Genomic DNA, 19,513 nt, shown 5'->3' on the forward strand with positions numbered 1-19,513 from the left:
TTACACATGCTTATATCCAAATGCAGGTAGGCTCTGTCCGATGGTTTCTCAAGATTGCATCTTGCCCTCTGATTCTGTAATAGTTCAGTTCCATCTTTAAAACAAATCATTCTCATTCATAAGAATCTATATTTTGCAAGTAATTCAAAAGTTAATGTCTATTTCTTTATTTTCTTTCCCTGGTTGATATTGTTCTGCCTGTCTCTCTTTCTTTGTTCACAGAACAAAGTTTGTTAAATTTTGATAAATGTCCCTCCAGTTTGGTAAATTTCCTTCATGGTGTATGTCCATATGCATTTCCCAGTAGGGAGTTAGTATCAGTGTTGAGACACAGGTCCTAACTCCTCCTGGAATCCCTCACTTCCTTGTGGCTTTCCAAAGCTCTGGTTTAATGTGGACTGATGGATTTTCCAGGTGGAAGCGACCTACCTGGAAACCTAAGTGACTGATCTCCATTAGACATGGGACCCTCTTGCATGAACCAGCGCATTCATTCATGCTCACTCCCATACTGGTTCTCCCCTTTTGTAGTCACTGGTGTTGGGTCGGTGAATGCTCTGCTTTGGTTCTGCCCTGCCTCATCCCATGTGCATGGATGGGGCTTCTTCTCTGGGAAGCGCTGTAGGGCATAACAGGGAATTTCCTTATTCCCCCTCTTTCTGCTGACATAGGGAGGGGCCGGAGGTGAAGCAAACTGCAGTCCATCCAGAGAAGTGTCACAGGTAGGCTCTGGGGAAAGTGGAGGTGATGTGGCTAAGAAACACTCTGCCTTCCAAAGATCCACAGACTTTTCTATCGAGAGTTGATTCTCCATAACTGAGCCCTGCACAGCTGCCCTGGACTTAGGGATCTTGGTGTGAATTTGTTCAGCTTATACTCATGCAATAGTAGCAGGTCTTCTTGGAAGACCTGAGTTGTAGGCAGATTGCTAGGGAATTGGATTTTGGCCTTCCTCTCCACTCTATATTCTCACTGCATCTAAATGCGCTTTTTAGATGAACAAGACCAGTTTTAAGAAATCAAGGAAATTGCAACATCTGCTTATTGGCTAATTTAGTCTGATGTTTTGAACTACCTTTCCTGGTTTGCAGATCCAAATTTGTCATAGAATCACAAAGCTGGAAAGACTTTATTTTAATCTATTTCTCATACTATTTAGCATTTTTTTTTCTTAGCCTATCTTTTTTAATAAGCAGGCAGAAAGCTTGGAGACTTCAAAGAATGAGGAGTTCTGGTTGACTCAGTTCTTCAAGTTCTGAACCTCACACTTTGATGTCAATTTTTTCCTTCTTAGGCAGGATTGGAAAAAAAACACATGGAGGATTTTTGTATGGCTGTTGGCAAGAGCACTCATGAATAACTGCATTAAAACAGCGATAAAAGACCCTCAATATTTTTTTCTTTAAAAAAGTCATCCAAAAGCCATCACTTAAACATGGAGTTTTTTGAACAATAGTCAGCTCTCTAATAAGCTGAAAATGCATCTTTGTAGCTAAAGGAAGGGTTTGTTTGTTTCTTTGCTCTTTTTTTTAACCTCTTATTGTACTCTCCCAAATTCCCAGCTGCACAGAAATGTGTCTGAAATATCCAGTTATTTTAGTCACTAGACACCCAGTGAAGAGGTGGTGAAGGGAAGAGAAGGAAGAAGAAGCTTGTTAATGCATTTGGGGAAATCAAAATGACATGTTACTGATTTTCTAACTGGGCAATTGGAATCTTTAAGGAAAACAAATCATTAGTACTTTTGTAGAACATTTCTTGTAGGTTTTAAACTTTCTCATTAGAAAGGGAAGAAGAAAATGGGTAAGCATGTACTCTGAGATGCCTGCAATTCTGATTCTATTTTGAGAGCTTGTTGCATCAAGGGACCTAAAGGTGAAAATGGATTTGGGCTCTGCTCTGCAAAACAAGCAGACGCAATGCACTTTGGAACTCATGAATTCCTGCTTTGCATCTGATTGTTGTCTTTTGTTTCCCACATAGCTGATGATTCCAAGCTAAACAGATTTTAAATAATATGCAGTACCCAGAGTGTCAGAAGGAAGACACCCCGAAGTCTCCATGGATTCACCAGCCTACTGTCTGGTGAATCTATCCCTGCCTATCCTGGGAGAAACAAAGTTGACAGTGGTCACTGAATTCTCGCTACCCAGGAGCTGCCTAGGATTCAGAGAGGGCATGAGAAGATGATCCTCCTGTCTCCAAGACAGAACATGTACTATACAAGACAGGACATGACTCTTCATTTCACAAGTATTTCTTAAGCACCCACTTTGGGCCAGGGACTATTGTATGATTTGGTTCAAAATTAAGCAACTAGCTGGGTGTGGTGGCTCATGCCTGTTAATCTCCTCACTTTGGGAGGCTGAGGCTAAAGGATCGCTTTAACCTGAGAGTTCAAGACTGCAGTGAACCATGATTATGCCATTGCACTGCAGCCTGGGCAACAGAATAAGACCCTGTCTCGGAAAAAAAAGAAAAAAATTAAGTAACTCTCACATTTTTATATATAACATTCATGCTTGTTATAATGAAAAATCAGGAAGCAATAGTATCAAATTGGGAGATATTTGGGCTGTGACCACTGATGCCATCTATCATGTTCTTCCCCAAATGTGTTACATTCCAAAGCAGATAAAAGGAGACACTGCTGTGTCAATGAATAAGAATGAAAGCTGGATCAGAAGCAATTTCCTTTGCCACTTTTGTCAACAGCAAACATATTCAAGGGTGGAGGTTTAATTTTGAGAAATGTTTTCTACATTCCAGAAACTGATATTTACCTTGCTCAGAAAAAGAGTCTTAGATCAGTTGAGAGCTGTAGTTCAGTACTTGAGGATGCTGGAACTGAAATCTAACAAAGCTAGAAAGAGAAGCACAGCCCATGCTCCCACTACCCAAAAAAACCCACTAGGATATGGAGAAAGATAGGCCCTTTTTTCCCCTTTGGAATAAAATAGTTATCGTCAGTAAGCTGTCCCAGTTTATATATGGGAATGCATACCACCAGAATGGATCACTCCTACCTGGGTCATCATGCGGAAAGCTGGGGGAGCTATTTAGGGGTTTGGAGGCTGACACAGGCTCAGCTGTATGTTTTCTCATGGAGACCTTGGGACTGGCAAATGTTCCCTTGGTTTTAGTAATAAGGAATTTGGGCTCCTAACGACCTAATCAGACTACTCTGGGATCACTGAGCCTATTTAGCAGACGACAGTATTGATTTGTATTTGTGAATCCCTGACTGCTTAATTCCTTAATGCTTAAACTCTGGTCAAGAATGGCATTTTCACAGAGAAATGAAGCTTCAGCATTTATGGGTTATCAAATGAAGACATATTAACACGTGGGTGCCAAGCAAGTCTGCAGTTGTTTGCTCTTCTGGTCTTTCAAAGCACATAAAAATTCTGAATTTCTTCTTTGCTCACTAAGTATGTGTGAACAATGATTGATGGTGAAAGTGATAAGGCTAATGAGTGTTTACTTTTAAGAGACAATAAAACCATATGCAGAAATGGTTCAGAAAAGGATCACGGAATGAGAGAAGGAAGAAAGTCCAATTTGATCCGAGATGTACATGCAGAGTTGATTCTGGTTTTGTTTTCAAAGCAGTCTCTTGCTTTAAAACACAGTCTTAATATATGGGCTCATACTTAGAAAACAAAATTGACAGGTATAAATTACCTTAATTATTCTCAAAACAAAAGTAAATTAAAACCAAAAGCAAACTATAAAGTCTCTTTCTTTCTGCCTTCACTACAGTTGAGCAGCAGGCAACTCCCCTCAATTTACTGACCTAGCGTAGAATTCCAGCAAAAATACCTTTCAATTCCCATAGTGTATATTGGCTTACATGCCTGTTTGCCACAAGCAGACTGTGATGGCCACTCAAAAACATACTTCTGTAGCCCTAGCACCTCACATAATGCCTGGGGCAGTATAATCACTCAGATTGCCAGCGATTGGATGAATGGGTAAAATATTTACCCACATTAAAAAGAGAAACCTAACAAACAGAGCTGTACATGCAAATGAGTTCTCTGACCTATCTAGTTGGAAAGGTGTCCTCATTCATTCCTCCTGCAAGCATCATGTGAGCATGCTCAGTGAGTGTGCACCACTCCAGTCCCCGCTGTGAGAGGTTCCAGGATGCCGGAAAGCCCCAACACGGAGTTGGTATTGAGCACACAGATATCCTTTCATTCCTTCAGGCCCCTCTTCTGGGCCTCTTTCTCTACAGACTCACCTCACCAGACACCGTGTGATCTAAGTGAGACAAACCTTTAACATAGTCTACTTTTTAGAAAGGAGTTTCAAACAACCCAACCAATTCATCCATTTGCTGGAATTACACCTAAAAATTAGCATTTTCCCCAAACATCATCCCCCTTTCATGCCCAGCCATCTTCCTAAGGGTACAATGCCTTCCATGTTGTGTGTAAGATCTAAGGATGGCCTCCTTCCCCAGCAGTCCACTGTTTCCTGGCCCTAGACTTGCTATGTGGGGACTGTTTCCACTCCCCCAGCTATCCCTGCTCATTTGTGGTTTGTTTTCCCTTGTTCTCTTCCTTGTTGTGGCTAACCAACTACTGCAGAGAGGTGTGCATGAAATCCGAGAGATCAGACAGTTTCACTTCACGGGCTGGCCGGATCATGGGGTCCCCTACCATGCCACCGGCCTGCTGGGATTCGTGCGGCAAGTCAAGTCCAAGAGCCCACCCAGTGCAGGCCCACTGGTGGTGCACTGCAGGTAAGCAGAGCTCCAGAGCCTCTTAAAGGAACCGCAGTGGGTGATGGGTGCAGGGCCACCTTTGCGGATGAAGAGTATGTTTTAGAACTTCAGAGTGGTGATGGTTGCACATTTTGGGAGCACTAAATGCCACTGGAGTGTACCTTTTTAGAGGTTTAATTTTGTGTTATGTAAATTTCACCTTGATAAAATGTTTAAAAAGCATCAGCAGCAGTGTGGTCCTTCTTCATCCACTGACAGACCCCCCTTTTCATTCAGTGCTGGTGCAGGGAGGACTGGCTGTTTCATCGTCATTGATATCATGTTGGACATGGCTGAAAGGGAAGGCGTCGTCGACATCTACAACTGCGTCAGGGAGCTGCGGTCACGGAGGGTGAACATGGTGCAAACAGAGGTACTCCCGCTCGTCACCTAGCCTGGGGCCTTGGTCCCTGGGGTCTCTCCTGCATCTCCCCATTTCAGGGCCAAAGGCACAAGGAATCCAGGCAATTATCTGTTCAAGTGATCTACCTGGCATTCCCAGTTCCTTCCCTCCCTCCCTCCCTCCGTTCCTCCTTTTTGTTTTTCCTTTCATAAACAAACCAAACAAACCCAGGAGTTTTCCAGGTAACAGAATCAAGAGCCCAGATTTGCACATTTTTTCTGTGTTAAGAGACCAAAAAAGTCCTGTTAAGTGCTCAGACTTTCAATACCATTGCCTTTTATTCTATCTTTTAAACTAGCTGGTAACCAGAGCAAGGCCACTCCTGAGAATAGTGCCTGAGGGGTTATCTCTGTGCACTTTGTTCTTCTCCCAGGGTCCTGGGAAGAACAGAAGCCTCCTGACCCTAAAAATTCTGCCCAGTGTCTGGCGTCATGGGGATTTGCCCATTTTGTGAAGTAGTCTCTATGTCTATACTAACTAGTAACTCTGTAAGTGGAAGTTCGAGGTATATGGGGAATTTCCATTTTTCCAGAAGCAATTTTACATCCTGCTCTTAGGACATTCATATTTTTACTCATATTTGATTGTTTTAAGTAGGCGTCACACCCACCACCTGGAAAATGATTCATGAAGTGAAGTGAAGAAGAAGTAAGAACCCCTTACATTTAGATTGTGCATTTAAGTTTATGAAAGCCTCTGGGAAACCTAATCCCATTTTTTTAGCTAACATAAAAATAACAGAAACTGTGAATGCTGCTTTCATGGGCTCTTTTCCTTAGAAAGGGGATACTATATTTGAAAGATAATCATAATAATTTATCTTTTAATATACTTTATAGTTAATCAAATGTTGCCACTCCCATTTCTCACTTGGATCTTCTTTTTTCAGGTGTTTAGTGGTAGTGTGCTGTTTTTGGGAATCAATCTGTTGGACAAGAGGTTGCTGAAGAAAATAAAAGTCCCATTTATGTATAGAAATCAACCAAATTAGCTGTAATAAGAGGTTTTTTAAACTTTTCATATAACTAAAGATTCATAATAAATATGATAAGACTCTAACAATGAATTTTAAGAAAAGTCAGTGCCAAATCAGTTAGAGGCCCTGTGTTTACACTGTGTACTCCTTGAACATATATATGAGAACAGCTCTCTGTACCTCTAAGAGCTTTCATAATCATCGTATTTAACTTTTATATATTCTGAAATAAGAACTTCTAAGTACTTTCATGTTCTGAATTAAGAACTTCAGAACTTTTTGTCTTCATAGTAATGCCAAGTTTTTCTGGACCTTCTTTGCACTATTGTTTTGATCAGCAAATCCTACCATAGATAAAATTCTGCTCATTCCTCATGTGAAATACTGAGTTCCAAGTGAGTAGGATCAGAATGACAGAGGTCTTTAGCCACAGTTTTCATGGTGCCGCAGTGCGTGTGCTGGTTTGTATTGGGTCTGATTGGTTGTAATCAAGCTGTATGATATTTGGCATTGTGACCCAGTCTCCTAGCACTTGAGCCCTTGGACCGTGTTTCTCTCTGGACTCCACTCTCTCGATGATGTGAGGCTAAAATTGATACTATCCGTCCTCCTTCTCTGGTTCTCTAAAGTTAGGAACTTGTTCCGTCCCCTCCAGGAGCAGTATGTGTTTATCCACGATGCGATCCTGGAAGCCTGTCTTTGCGGGGACACCTCCGTGCCTGCTTCCCAAGTTAGGTCTCTGTATTATGACATGAACAAACTGGATCCACAGACAAACTCGAGCCAGATTAAAGAGGAATTCCGGGTAAGTGATGCCTAAGGCGGGGCACTGCACGTTGACTTGCTCCTCAAGGATTTCAAGGTCAGCACCTGAGTCAGCCCTTGAATCACAAGGTTCCTCGGCCTCCACAGCGCTGTTGGCATTCAGGGCTGGGTAACTCTTGTTGGCATGTGCTGTTCTACAGGATGTTTAGCAGCAACCCAGAGCTCTACCCAAGAGACGTCTATGGCGTCACCACCACACAAAAACATGTGTAGACATTGCCAGGTGTCCCCGCAGTGGACAGAAATACCTGGTTGAGGACCACTAGTCTAACAGCCATTTCCACCCCTCCTGTCTGAAAGCAGACACGGAGTAGTCCCCAACACCATGGCTCCTTGTCCACAGCATAGCCATGCACAGTCACACCACGGAAGTGTGTGGTAGGATGACTTTCCAACCAAGGACTCTCCATTGTATTCCTCACATTTGCGTTCGGTCCAAATGTAACTGGCTCAAGGCCAGACTCTTCCCCCCTCTCTGACCTCCCAAATCTCCAGATGTCCCAACTCCACTGGAACTTGAGGGCTGTTAATCGTAGAGACCCACAGTGGCCCATATGTCTCTGCCTCTGACCCCTGTGTCTGCTGGGCACCGTCCGTGGACAAAATCCAAGGAGCGGAAGAAATCCAACGCGAACTGGGGAGGGCTGCGGAGGGGAGGGGAGGACTAGGGCTGCGGAGAGGAGGGGACCGTCTTGCAGTCAGCCACAGGAAATTTGCATCTTTCCAGAACTGCATGTGAGAGGAATCCGCTGTCAAGTCTTCTTGTCCTCACATGCCTTTCTTTTCTCACGTAGACCCTAAACATGGTGACGCCAACGCTGCGAGTGGAGGACTGCAGCATCGCGCTGTTGCCCCGGAACCATGAGAAAAACCGGTGCATGGACATCCTGCCCCCGGACCGCTGCCTGCCCTTCCTCATCACCATCGACGGGGAGAGCAGCAACTACATCAACGCTGCCCTCATGGACGTGAGTGCCCTGCTTCGCGCAGGGGCCCGAGGCTGGGGTGACTGGACTGGGAGGACTGCAGAATAGGCGTGGGTCTTCCCCTTCTGCTCACCAGCCCTTTTGTTTTTTAAGACACAAACTTTTGTTTCCAACAAAAAATAGATTTCAGATTCCACGTATGTTTTTGTGTCAGGGATGATATCTTTGGTTTCTCAGGGACCACCAGGCCAGAAGTATCGGTAAATGCAACATGGCACAGTTGCCCTCTGAGCGCTGAGATTTTTAACCTGCTGCGCGGGGAGCAGGGGACAGCTGTGAAGTCACCATGGCAGGAAAATGGGTTAATCGGTTTGCAACATTATTTTAGTTCATTTTCCTGTAATTTAGCCTGTAGTTAACAGGGGAAAGCGCAACTCATTACTTCCCATCAGTCTGTTTACTTGTTGCTATTCAGTTGATGGAAAGAATGAATGGGTGTGTTCTGTGCTAATGCGGAAATTTTAATTCTATTGGTGTCATATCATAAAAGGTACCTAAAACTTTTTTGAAGCTCTTCAGAGCTATAAAAAAAGTAGATGTATTCTTTATGGCAGAAGTAAGAACACTGTCACACATACAAATTGCTAGCAAACAAGTTTTAGAAAAAGCAGAACTTTTAATTATGTGTAATTTTAAAAGTAAAGTTAAATTTTCTCCATCAAGATAATCATGTACAGATTCGATATTGCCGCTCTACCAGAAATTTTCTAAAAATTGATAAGAGATACTAATTAAGTTTTCTTGGTATCAAAGTAAGACTTTTATCACTCTTATTCTGCGGAGAAGTTTATATTTAGTCTATATTGGTGCTGACAATGGTGACAGAATTCAACAACTGTTAAACATGTTCAGTGTTCTGTGCCACAAGTTTCCTTCTGCATGAAAGAACTTAGCTGCTTCTCCTCCCATTTTCCTGAGTATATTTGGAGCATTCTTGTTTGTGTTTGCAGAGCTATAAACAGCCTTCAGCTTTTATAGTCACCCAGCATCCTTTGCCAAACACAGTGAAAGACTTTTGGAGACTGGTCCTGGATTATCACTGCACATCTGTAGTGATGCTAAATGATGTGGATCCTGCCCAGGTGAGACCCGGACTTCTTACAGTCAGAACTAGTGCCGGGGGGTCAAGTTTGTTTGCACCTGAGAAGTGCAGGCCCTGGTGCCAGGTCTCAAGTGCCAGTTGAAGTTGAGAACTGGGGATGCTGAACACCAAGGTTAAAAATCAGACGGAATTAGGGGTTAGAAAGTCAGTTGAAACCAGAAATACAGGCTGAAATCATAGATGGTTGAGGTGACACGGCAAGACAGGGCCAAAAGTTGAGCTGTTCCTGAAAGATGGAAATATCCACTGGAGGTTGACAAAGTCGCAGACCAAGTCAGGGCTCAGCAGGAACCTGAACATCACAGAGCCAAAGCAGAGCAAGCAAACCAGAGAACAGTGGAGAAGGGAAGATAGCATTTGACACAGCCCCTGATCCCATTCCTAGAGCAACTGTGTGCTTCCTGGCACAGCTCACTGGGAGCCTACAGGTAGAGATTGTCATGCAGGGTGACAGTGTTGGGATGACAGTGGAGACAGGCAAGCAATTTTAAGGCACAGCAATTAGTTTTCTCAATGCTTTGGTAAAGATATTAAAAAGAAATAATACTGGGACTTGGAGATAAGAGAAGTTTGGAATGATAAATGGGGCTTTTGCATAGTTACTGTTAAACATTAAAGAGAAAGAATTAGACAGTCATGACTCAATGTTAGTAATAGGGTTAGACACATTTTCTTGAAGCAGGTTGTCAGGCAAGCATTAGTGCAGTGGTCCTTTAGGAGATGAATTCATTGCTTTGGGATGTGCCTATACCAGTCATAGACAACCATCATGACAGTAGACATTATGGGAAGTTTGACCTTAGCGTGTTTTAAGAAACCCCTTGTTCTGGAACTGAATTAATTTCCTGTCCAGTAGACACAAATTCTTTCTTTTTCTTAAAAACAAACAAACAAACAAAAACAAAAAAAAAAGGTCTGAAGCATTTCAGCATCCCAACTAGACATCATGGCCAGATTTTTCCTTCCTACAATCTATTTTCTTGCCATCATCCAACCATAAATGGCATGGACGTTCAATTCAGTTCTGTAAGGTTTTTAATTATGTCTGAGGCACTGCATTATATTGTCAAAGCTCTCGCCTGAAAGCTGGTTAATGAAATAATGATGATAATCTTTGTTCTTATCCAGTCCTTTTGGCTTAAGAAGCTTGAATATTTTAAAACTCTTCCCCACTGATGCTCTGAGAAGGTTAGCTTACGGTCATTTATAAAGACAAGTAGACACCATGGCTTGGGAAGCTTCAAAGACCCAACTCAAAATAGAACCAAGTATCCTGATGTTCTAACTTATAGTGGCATGGCTGAAATTTCACCTATTCTAGAGTCTTAAGTCACAGACACTTATAGAATAAGGGACTTCTTCCTTATTTAGAACCAGTATGGTTTTTTTCTTCATGTGAATCCTGAAATGTGGAGATATTTTTGTTCATATTAGTGAACAAGACATCAGTGATTCTAGTGTGTTCTTTTTGAACAACTGCACTGGAATTCTAAAGCCGCATTCTAAACCCGAACTATCTGGACTCAAACCAAGCCTTGGCTGGCTCATGGGTAAGAGAGACAAAAAGACTCCAGTTCTATTCAGCAAACAGAGCTGATTTTCAGAGTGAGAGAAAAGAGGCTCCTGGGATTCAGTCTTTTAGCCAACACTAAACTGAGCATTTGAATGTAAAGGCTTTGCAATTCTACAAGAATAGCACTCAACGATTTTAAGTATTTATAGGTCCAGTTCACGGACGTGTCATGCACCATTTAAGCCATTTTCTACATGGTTTACTTGGGCAGAGCATAGAATGCAACGTGCCAAGAGGCAAGCACAAGCCGCGTCACTCATATTTCTTTGGTGTAAGTGGCAAACTTTTGGTCAGGAGCTTGAACGAAGAAAGCAAGCAGAAAGCAGAGTAAGTTCAGGCAGTAGAAAAATGGGCAGAACGGTTCAAATGTGCATCTTACAGCTTTTATAAATATCTTGGCTTACCATCATAATGCCTGTTAATTTTAACAGTGGGTACCCTTGGGCATCAAAAAGAAAATAAACGTGGCCGGGCACGGTGGCTCAAGCCTGTAATCCCACCACTTTGGGAGGCCGAGACGGGCGGATCATGAGATCAGGAGATCGAGACCATCCTGGCTAACATGGTGAAACCCCGTCTCTACTAAAAAATACAAAAAACTATCCGGGCGACGTGGCGGGCGCCTGTAGTCCCAGCTACTTGGGAGGCTGAGGCAGGAGAATGGCGTAAACCCAGGAGGCGGAGCTTGCAGTGAGCTGAGATCCGGCCACTGCACTCCAGCCTGGGCGGCAGAGCGAGACTCCGTCTCAAAAAAAAAAAAGAAAAAAAAAAAAAGAAAATAAACATCAGCATGCTATTATTTGACAAGGCAGTTTTATAACTTGTCACCAGGAAGTGCTGGTGAGGGAGGAAATATTTCATGGAAGCATTATTTAAAAATAAATAAATGTACTTTTTAAAATACTATCAGCTTAGCTAACATAAAAAGCACCCTTGGTTACCCTACTTTCATTCTTACTTATAAAATCCCACCTTAACTGTTCTGTGATGGAGAGAGAGATATTGCAATTTCGGCTGACCTGCTGCTCACTGAAAACTATCCTGCAATCTTGGGTATAAATCAACCTTAGCAACCTTGGACAATGAGATTTTAGATCCTTTGGAAAATAGAAATCATCTAGAAATTCAACCAGTGGATCCTCCTTTTCTGACACATCATTCTGCATAAAATTAGGTGATTGTCTTCCTCTGCTCTTGGCCCAGTATAGAAACAGGTTATATAATAAAGTAGTTCTCTCCTTGCCTTTCCATAGGCCACCTGTCCCTCAGCTAAATCAGAAAGATAAAAGTTAGATGCGGCTGGGCACGGTGGCTCACACCTGTAATCCCAGCACTTTGGGAGACCGAGGTGGGCGGATCATGAGGTCAAGAGATCGAGGCCATCCTGGCCAACATGGTGAAACCCCCTCTCTAGTAAAGATACCAAAATTAGCCGGGCATGGTGGCGCATGCCAGTAGTCCCAACTACTCGGGAGGCTGAGGCAGAAGAATCGCTTGAACCCGGGAGGTTGCGGTGAGCCGAGATCATATCACTGCACTCCAGCCTGGCAACAAAGCGAGCTTGTGTCTCAAAAAAAAAAAAAAAAAAAGGTAGAAGCTACTTAAAAAAAAGTCATAGGGATAAGAAGTCCCTGTAATTTCAAACTTTAAATGCTTATTAAGGTTTCGGGGCTTTAAGAAGGGTTTTTGGAAGAGAAAAATCTTAGCAGTTCTTCCTTCCTGACTGTTTCCAAGGGTAGGAATTTTGTGGGGTGCTAGCTAATAAGCAGCTTCATAAGCCACCATGCCCAGCACCACTCCTACTGCACTGAGTTGTGCATTTACATTCATGCAAAAGTTCTAGTTACTCAGTATCAACAATAGCTAGAGTTTGAGGCTCTAGGAAATTGCTTTTTTAATTAGGCCACTTCCAGGTAAAACAGCAAAGCATTTACTCTTATTACAACAGATTTGCTAGATCTGAGCTGCGAGGGTTTGGACTGGAACATAAAAATGCAACCCAACAATGTCATCAGTTCCAAACCTTGTCACAAAATAGCCTTATTCCGAATAGTGGTTATAAAATCCACTCGCAGTTCCAGCCAGCAGAGAGCAGTCCCCGCCAGCAGAGCGTGGAGATCTGGGCATTAAGACTTGCATAGCCATCTTGAGTACCTTACATCCTGGGGTGGCACCTGGTGCCTCTCCCTGGGGCCTGATGAGAGTTCCTTTCACCATGCACAAGGGGACATGGCGACTGCCATTCACATGACCTCATAGGAAAGCAGAATTACTCATGGCTAAAAGGTGCTTTCTGAGAAAATGAAGGAAAAGTCCCAGGAAAAGGACAGGTGGAGTTGAGGAATCAGCTAGCAAGGAAGTCCAAAAGCCTGCATTGCTGGGAGGAGAAGAGAGAAAGAAAAGAAAACAAAGGGAGTCAGTGAAGTCTTCAGAATTCCTGAATGATGTCTCCAAACACAGCATCCCACACCTGTAATCCCAGCCATCTGGGAGGCCGAGGCAGGAGGATCACTGGAGAAGAGGGATTCAAGACCAGCCTGGGCAACGTAACGAGATCCCTGTCTCTCCAAAAACACAAAAATTAGCCAGGCATGGTAGCACACACCTGTGGCCCCAGCTACCTGAGAGGTTTAGGGGCAAGAGTTGCTTGAGCCCAGGAGTTCAAGGCTGCAGTGAGCCATGATCACACCACTGCACTCCAGCTGGAGAGACAGAGCAAGACCCTATCTCTTAGGAAAAAAAAAAGGATTACTGAATGTCAATACTAACCTTATCCAAACTGTTAGGAGTAAATTTCCTCTTTTAATTAACCCTGTGTTTGTATGTTTTGAATTCAGTTGTGTCCACAGTACTGGCCAGAAAACGGAGTACACAGACACGGCCCCATCCAGGTGGAGTTTGTCTCTGCTGACCTAGAAGAGGACATCATCAGCAGGATATTCCGTATTTATAATGCAGCCAGAGTAAGAGACGGGCCCATCATGCCTGTGATTATGGCTTCATTTATTTTCTCACTCATTGACCATTTGGAGCACTTACTCTATGTCAGTCACTGTTCCAGGAGTTTGGAATATGTCAGTGAACCAAAAAAAGCACAAATTCCTGACTTTACGGAGGTTATGTTATAACGGGAGCAGTATTTAGAAAGTAATGATACTTATTAAAGCACAGCAAGGCAGACTTTATTCAAGACCATCATGATAGTTGCAGGGACCCCTGTCACAGGACTTTGCAGTGGACGAGGGAGAGTGGGCTCGACTCCGAGTATGGCATGGGCAGGCAGGAATTTATAGCCAACAGGGAGGGTGGGGGTCCGTGGATGGAAAATTACTAAGGGGAGGCATCAAGAGTAAGGAGGGTTCTGGCTAAACTGACCTAACAGGATTCTGGCTGAAGGCAGGCCCTCAGCTGTCTGGCTGAACACATACCTGGGGATGGTGGAGGATGAGGAGCCTGATCAGATATCAAATATGATCAGACATTGAGGGTGGGTGGTTCTTGCCACGGTGACTTAGCAGAAATTGCTAAAACTGGATTTTACAAGGAAGTTCATGGATAGGCCTAGGAGAAGGTTCAGGAGCCTGGCGAAAGTTTGGTCAAGCAAAGAATTATTGTCAGAAATCAGACAATAAATAACAGATATAATAACAGATGCAGTAAGTTAGGAAGTGACAAATTCTACAGGAAAGTCAGTAGGGGGGTTAGAAAGTGCTAGGGCCTTGCACAGCGGAAGCACGCTCTGTTGTAAGCATGTGTGCCCCGTGAGCCAAGATGGAGGAGGCCAGAGAGCACTGAGGCTCTCTGGGGAGGCAGCTTCCTAGGCAGAAGGAAGGTTCAGTGCAGAGGCCCCAAGATGTGTTCCCCAACGTGAGTGCCAGGACAGCAAGGAGGTGTGTGGCCGAGGCTCAGTGAGCAGAGGCAAGAGTAGCTGATGGGGAGTGAGCAGTTCACCTGGAATGACAGTGGGTTGGAGCCCCCCGGTTGAAGGGCCTGGCAGTCACTGTCAGCATTTGGGCTTTTGCTTTGAAGAAAGTAAGGAGCCATTACAGAGTTTTGAGTGCAAGAATCCAGTGGTGTAATGTACATTTTAAAAGGAGCGCTCTGGCACCTGTGTTGAGAACAGGCTGGAGGAGAGAGGCATCAGAGGCTGTCGGGATAATCCTCATGAGAAATGACAGGATGAGAGAGGAGATCATGGTGAGACGGGAGGGAGCAGGAGTGGAGGTCACGAGAAGGGGGAGGTTCTGGTATTTTCTGAAGGTAGCACCAGCACGATCCCCGGGAATGGAGGGGACTCAAGGTTCCTGTCCTGAGAGCTAGGGTGATGGAATGGACACTGACTGAGGTGTTGCCCAGGCTGCCCGTGTCACCGGATTGTTTGGGGGTGGGGGGCATTATGGAGAAAGGATCAGAAGCTCAATTGTAGACATACTAGGTTTGGGATGACTGTTAGGCCCCTAAGTGGGAATATCAGGTGGGCCTTTGAAAATATAAGGGTGAAATTCAAGAGAGAGGGCTGAACCAGATGTATATATTTATGACTTACTGGGATATTGGTAATATCTAAAGCCATGAGCATGAATGAAATCAAATGCGAGGCAGAAGAAGAGGAAGCGCCCTAGGGGTTGAGCCTGGGGGCTTCTGTCAGCAAGTGGTCTGGGAGAAGGGGAGACTGAGGCAGAGAGAGCAGGAGGGAGGGACTGCTGTGGGAGAAGGACCAGCCAGTGAGGAAAGCATGTTGACAAGAAGAGAGTGTCACCCGTGTTAGATGCTGCTGAAGGCCACAGAAGATACAGTCCAGGTGACTTAGCCATGGCCAGATTAAAGCTGTTTTCATGTTTCTACCATAAGCTAAATAACACTTTTTTGAATTCTGCAAATGTATTTCACTATGACTAAGGATTAATTAACTATTGCTATCTTAGCAAGATTCAACATCAATAAGCAAAACCGTATTATGCTCACAGGAAGCAGTGTTCTCGATCTTCACAATGAGCTCACACATCTCCAGGTTTTAAATTATTCATTACCTGTAATTTACCTGTATTTGAAGTTATTTTAACGCTTAACATGACAATGTGGTCCGTGCTTATGCTGTGTTATTTTTCTCTTGGCTTTTGCAGAATGGGAAGCATTCTGCCTCACTCGTATTTGTCTGGCCTGTCATTTCAACCCCCTGGTTGTTTGTAACTGCTCGAGATTAAAAACCATAACTCTTCAGGCCAGCAGAAGCCACCTTGGTAATTTGTAGGCAGGACTCGCATTTAATAATGGGAAGATCAAGTAGGTGGCAGCAGCCCACTGGAATTCAGTAAATAATGCCTGTTTTCTGTCCACTCCCTCGTTGTTGTCTGGTTCTTTGTAGCCCCAAGACGGATATCGGATGGTGCAGCAATTCCAGTTCCTGGGCTGGCCGATGTACAGGGACACTCCCGTATCCAAGCGCTCCTTCTTGAAGCTCATTCGCCAGGTGGACAAATGGCAAGAGGAGTACAACGGCGGGGAAGGCCGCACGCTTGTGCACTGCTTGTAAGTGCCTGACAGAGCTCTTCGTTTGAGAACAGCCAGACCCCACACTCACTCTCACCTCCTATTTCTCTGTCTTTTGTTTCACTGGAAATGGAGAAGAAATAAGTAGGTCTAGGTGAAGGGGTGGTCGTGACACTCAGTGAGGGATTGGTTGGCTTTTCAGGAAACAGGATATGCACGTCCTTCATTTGGATGGTGTGCCACTGCTGTATAAACAAGCACTGACCCTTTGATTAGGAACTCTCTCCCCTGGAGAAAAAAAAAAAAAAAAACACCGGCTCTTGAGAGCCAATTGTTACGTTTTCAGGAATTTTCTGAGCTGGGTCTTCAACTGTTGGTAACTTGAATTCATCCATGGTAGAAGGATTTACATCATGGAAATCAACAAATGCTACAACTCCGGGCTCCATCCCACCAGCCAAAGCCAGTTTACCATCAGATTGTTTGATTATTCAATTGGAAATCACATCAGAGGTCTCAAAGGAATTGGTGTGTGTGTGTGTGTGTGTGTGTGTGTGTGTGCACGTGTGTGCATGCTTCTTGGGAGAATGTGTATATTGGGAGGATTTGGTTACAGCCAGTGTCCCCAAAATGGGGCTTCCAGGCCAGCAGGTTTTGCAGGTGCTAGATGTGGCCACCCCTGCTCCACATGGCTCCCAGCCTTACCTGCACATTAAGAATTATTTGAGGAGCTTTAAATGAAAAAACAAAAAAAGCCCACACACAGGCCACACCCCAACCAATTAGATCAAAATCTCTGGCAGTCGGGCCCACACATGGGTGTGTTTTTAAAATGCCTAGGTGATCTCAATGTGTTGAGATAATAAGGTTGAGAGCCCCTGAATAGAGAATGCCACGCTTCTCAAAGCACTTTTACCTGCATTTTCTCATTGGCAATGATATGTAGCTAATCAACCAGCTGGAATCGGCTTAATAGAACAGGCAATTAGAAAGTCGTGGCAGTTAAGGAAGATGCTTAGAGAATTGGGAGAAATTTAAAGTATACGCGTATGTCACTTTTCAGTGAAGTATCATTAGAAGTACACACTGAGATCTCTCTTAAATTGAAGGCAAAATATTCACTCCGGGTAGATCAAGCCTAGTTAAAGTTGCAGACCTGGCTCAGGGCGTGGGTTACTCTCCAGTCAGTGCCCTTGTCTAATGCAGTGCCACCTCCTACCCTGGGCCTGCGGGGTTTCCCAGGAAACCCAGGACTCTGCCTGTCTCTCAGCAGTCAGAACACGATAGTGTCTCATCCTGCAGGAAACTGATATTCCTTTGGAAAGAGCTGTAAGAACCTACCCACAGTTGTCTTCAACCAAAAGTTCCAATCTTTTGTCCTCTAAAAAGCAGTTTATCAACCTCACCTTTCTCTAGTTGCTGTCATCCCCACTTTCTTCTCCTGGACCCAGTGCATTAAAAAATCTCTATCGGCCGTGCGCAGTGGCTCACACCTGTAGTCCCAGCACTTTGGGAGGCCAAGGCGGGCAGATCACAAGGTCAAGACTATCCTGGCTAGTACGGTGAAACCTTGTCTCTACTAAAAATACAAAAACTTAGCCGGGCATGGTGGCGGGCGCCTGTAGTCCCAGCTACTCAGGAGGCTGAGGCAGGAGAATGACGTGAACCCGGGAGGCGGAGCTTGCGGTAAGCCCAGATCGCACCACTGCACCCAGGCCTGGGGGACACAGCGAGACTCCATCTCAAAAAAAAAAACAAAAAACTCTATCAAGAAAATGACCAAAAAAATTCATTAGCAGTCCACATCCCTATTTTTATTTCTCTTCAATCCAGATCCGACCTCTGATCAGAATAAGAGGCTCACGCTGAGACGATAAAATCCCAGCAAAAAATATTAATATTGTAGTTCGTTTGTATTATTAGATATGTCAGGTTTTTCTAAAATACTAAAAATGTTTGCAGATATCCCTGCCTGCATCTGGAGACCAGCATCTGAGCTAGATGTACATTTCCCCCCCACCCCGGGATTAGTACTTTCTAAAAAGGGTCAGTGCTTTAACCCACAGGACTAAGTTACTAGTGACTAGAAGAAGTTGAGGCACCAGGACAGGCCTAACAAGAAGACATAAAGATTTCTTAAATCACTGCACCTTGTCAACAACACTCTTCCCAGAGGCAGCTGTGACCACAGAACTAAACAGTGACATTGCTGTTCCATGTGAAACCTAAAGCAATCAGCTGTTCTTCACAGTGGACGGTGGGAGGCATCCGTTGTTTCTTCTCTCCTGCCGGTGCAGCATCTCTTCCCATTTTCCGCTGAGAGAACCTTGATTATTCTTTGGAACATTCCTCCCTCTCTAAGGCCCCGCCTTGGTCCATGTGGAACTGTCTCTTGCTCTCTTAGCATCAAGGTGGGCATGAGACCTAGGCCTGGTGAGAATGTTTATTTTTGTTTACATTTATATATCTAAATCTAAGAGGTTTTTTTTTAGCTATAAGAAACAAAATTAGTTTACATTGGCATCCCCCAGTACTGGCCAGGAAAGAATCAGACCACTCCAGTGTTCCTCTTGGAGGTAAGAGCATGGCATTCAGCATAGTGTAGCGCCACCTAATGGCTGTGGGTGGAGAGTTCCTGGCTGAGACAAGACCTGCAGGTGCTTTGAGCCACAGATACTCAAGGTATGCAAATAGGGAGTATTTTTCTTTATACGTGTCTCCCAGCTAATAAAACCAGATTAATGGATAGAATTAAGATTTCACCACTTTGCAACTCTTGATGAAAATAATGGATTAGACAGTGGTCTTCAACAGCTGCCAAAAGCATTAGGTGCAAAGCTGATGGGAAAAGTGGTGTAATGTTAACGCAAGGATGGAAAACAGCTAATCTTCTAATTAGCAGAAGAGACAGTCTAGGGACAGATCCATACCTCAGCGTCATCTGACTTACAACAAAGATGCCATTGCAACACAGCACTGCAGAGGGTGGGGGAGACTGCCTGGACACATTGGTCTCCCTCACTCCATGTACAGAATCCCTTTCAGATAGATGGTAGACCAAATAGGGAAAGTGACACAACAAAGCTTCTAGAAGAAAACAGAGGAGAAAATCTCCATGACCACAGGTAGATTTGGTAAACAGGACACAGAACACTAGCCTTAAAAGAAAGACTGACAAATTGGACTTTCATTAAAATTAAACCCTTCTCTTCATCCAAAGACGTCAATAAGAGGGTGAAAAAGCAAGGCAGTGGGAGGAGAGTTTTCTAATACATGTGTCTGACAAGGGACTCGGCTACAATGTTTTCTTAACTGCTGTACTGCAAGCCAATAGGAAAATGGTAGACAACTCAATTTATTAAATGGGCAAAAAACTTGACAGGTACT

At 44.0% G+C, this 19,513-nt stretch overlaps 1 protein-coding gene across 1 annotated transcript in view; it reads left to right on the forward strand.

Annotated features, from left to right (window-relative positions):
* Positions 1–19,513, forward strand: part of LOC105507886 (receptor-type tyrosine-protein phosphatase mu) — a 111,754-nt gene that overhangs the window by 76,151 nt on the left and 16,090 nt on the right. The window contains exons 6-13 of the mRNA XM_011936598.1: positions 672–722; positions 4,596–4,750; positions 5,009–5,144; positions 6,806–6,955; positions 7,770–7,943; positions 8,912–9,043; positions 13,474–13,599; positions 16,002–16,165. Of these exons, the coding sequence (XP_011791988.1) occupies positions 672–722; positions 4,596–4,750; positions 5,009–5,144; positions 6,806–6,955; positions 7,770–7,943; positions 8,912–9,043; positions 13,474–13,599; positions 16,002–16,165 (1,088 nt within the window). The remainder of the gene's footprint in view (positions 1–671; positions 723–4,595; positions 4,751–5,008; positions 5,145–6,805; positions 6,956–7,769; positions 7,944–8,911; positions 9,044–13,473; positions 13,600–16,001; positions 16,166–19,513) is intronic.

This window comes from Colobus angolensis, unplaced genomic scaffold, assembly GCF_000951035.1.
Source record: "Colobus angolensis palliatus isolate OR3802 unplaced genomic scaffold, Cang.pa_1.0 Scaffold155, whole genome shotgun sequence".
NCBI classification, from domain to species: Eukaryota; Metazoa; Chordata; class Mammalia; order Primates; family Cercopithecidae; genus Colobus; species Colobus angolensis.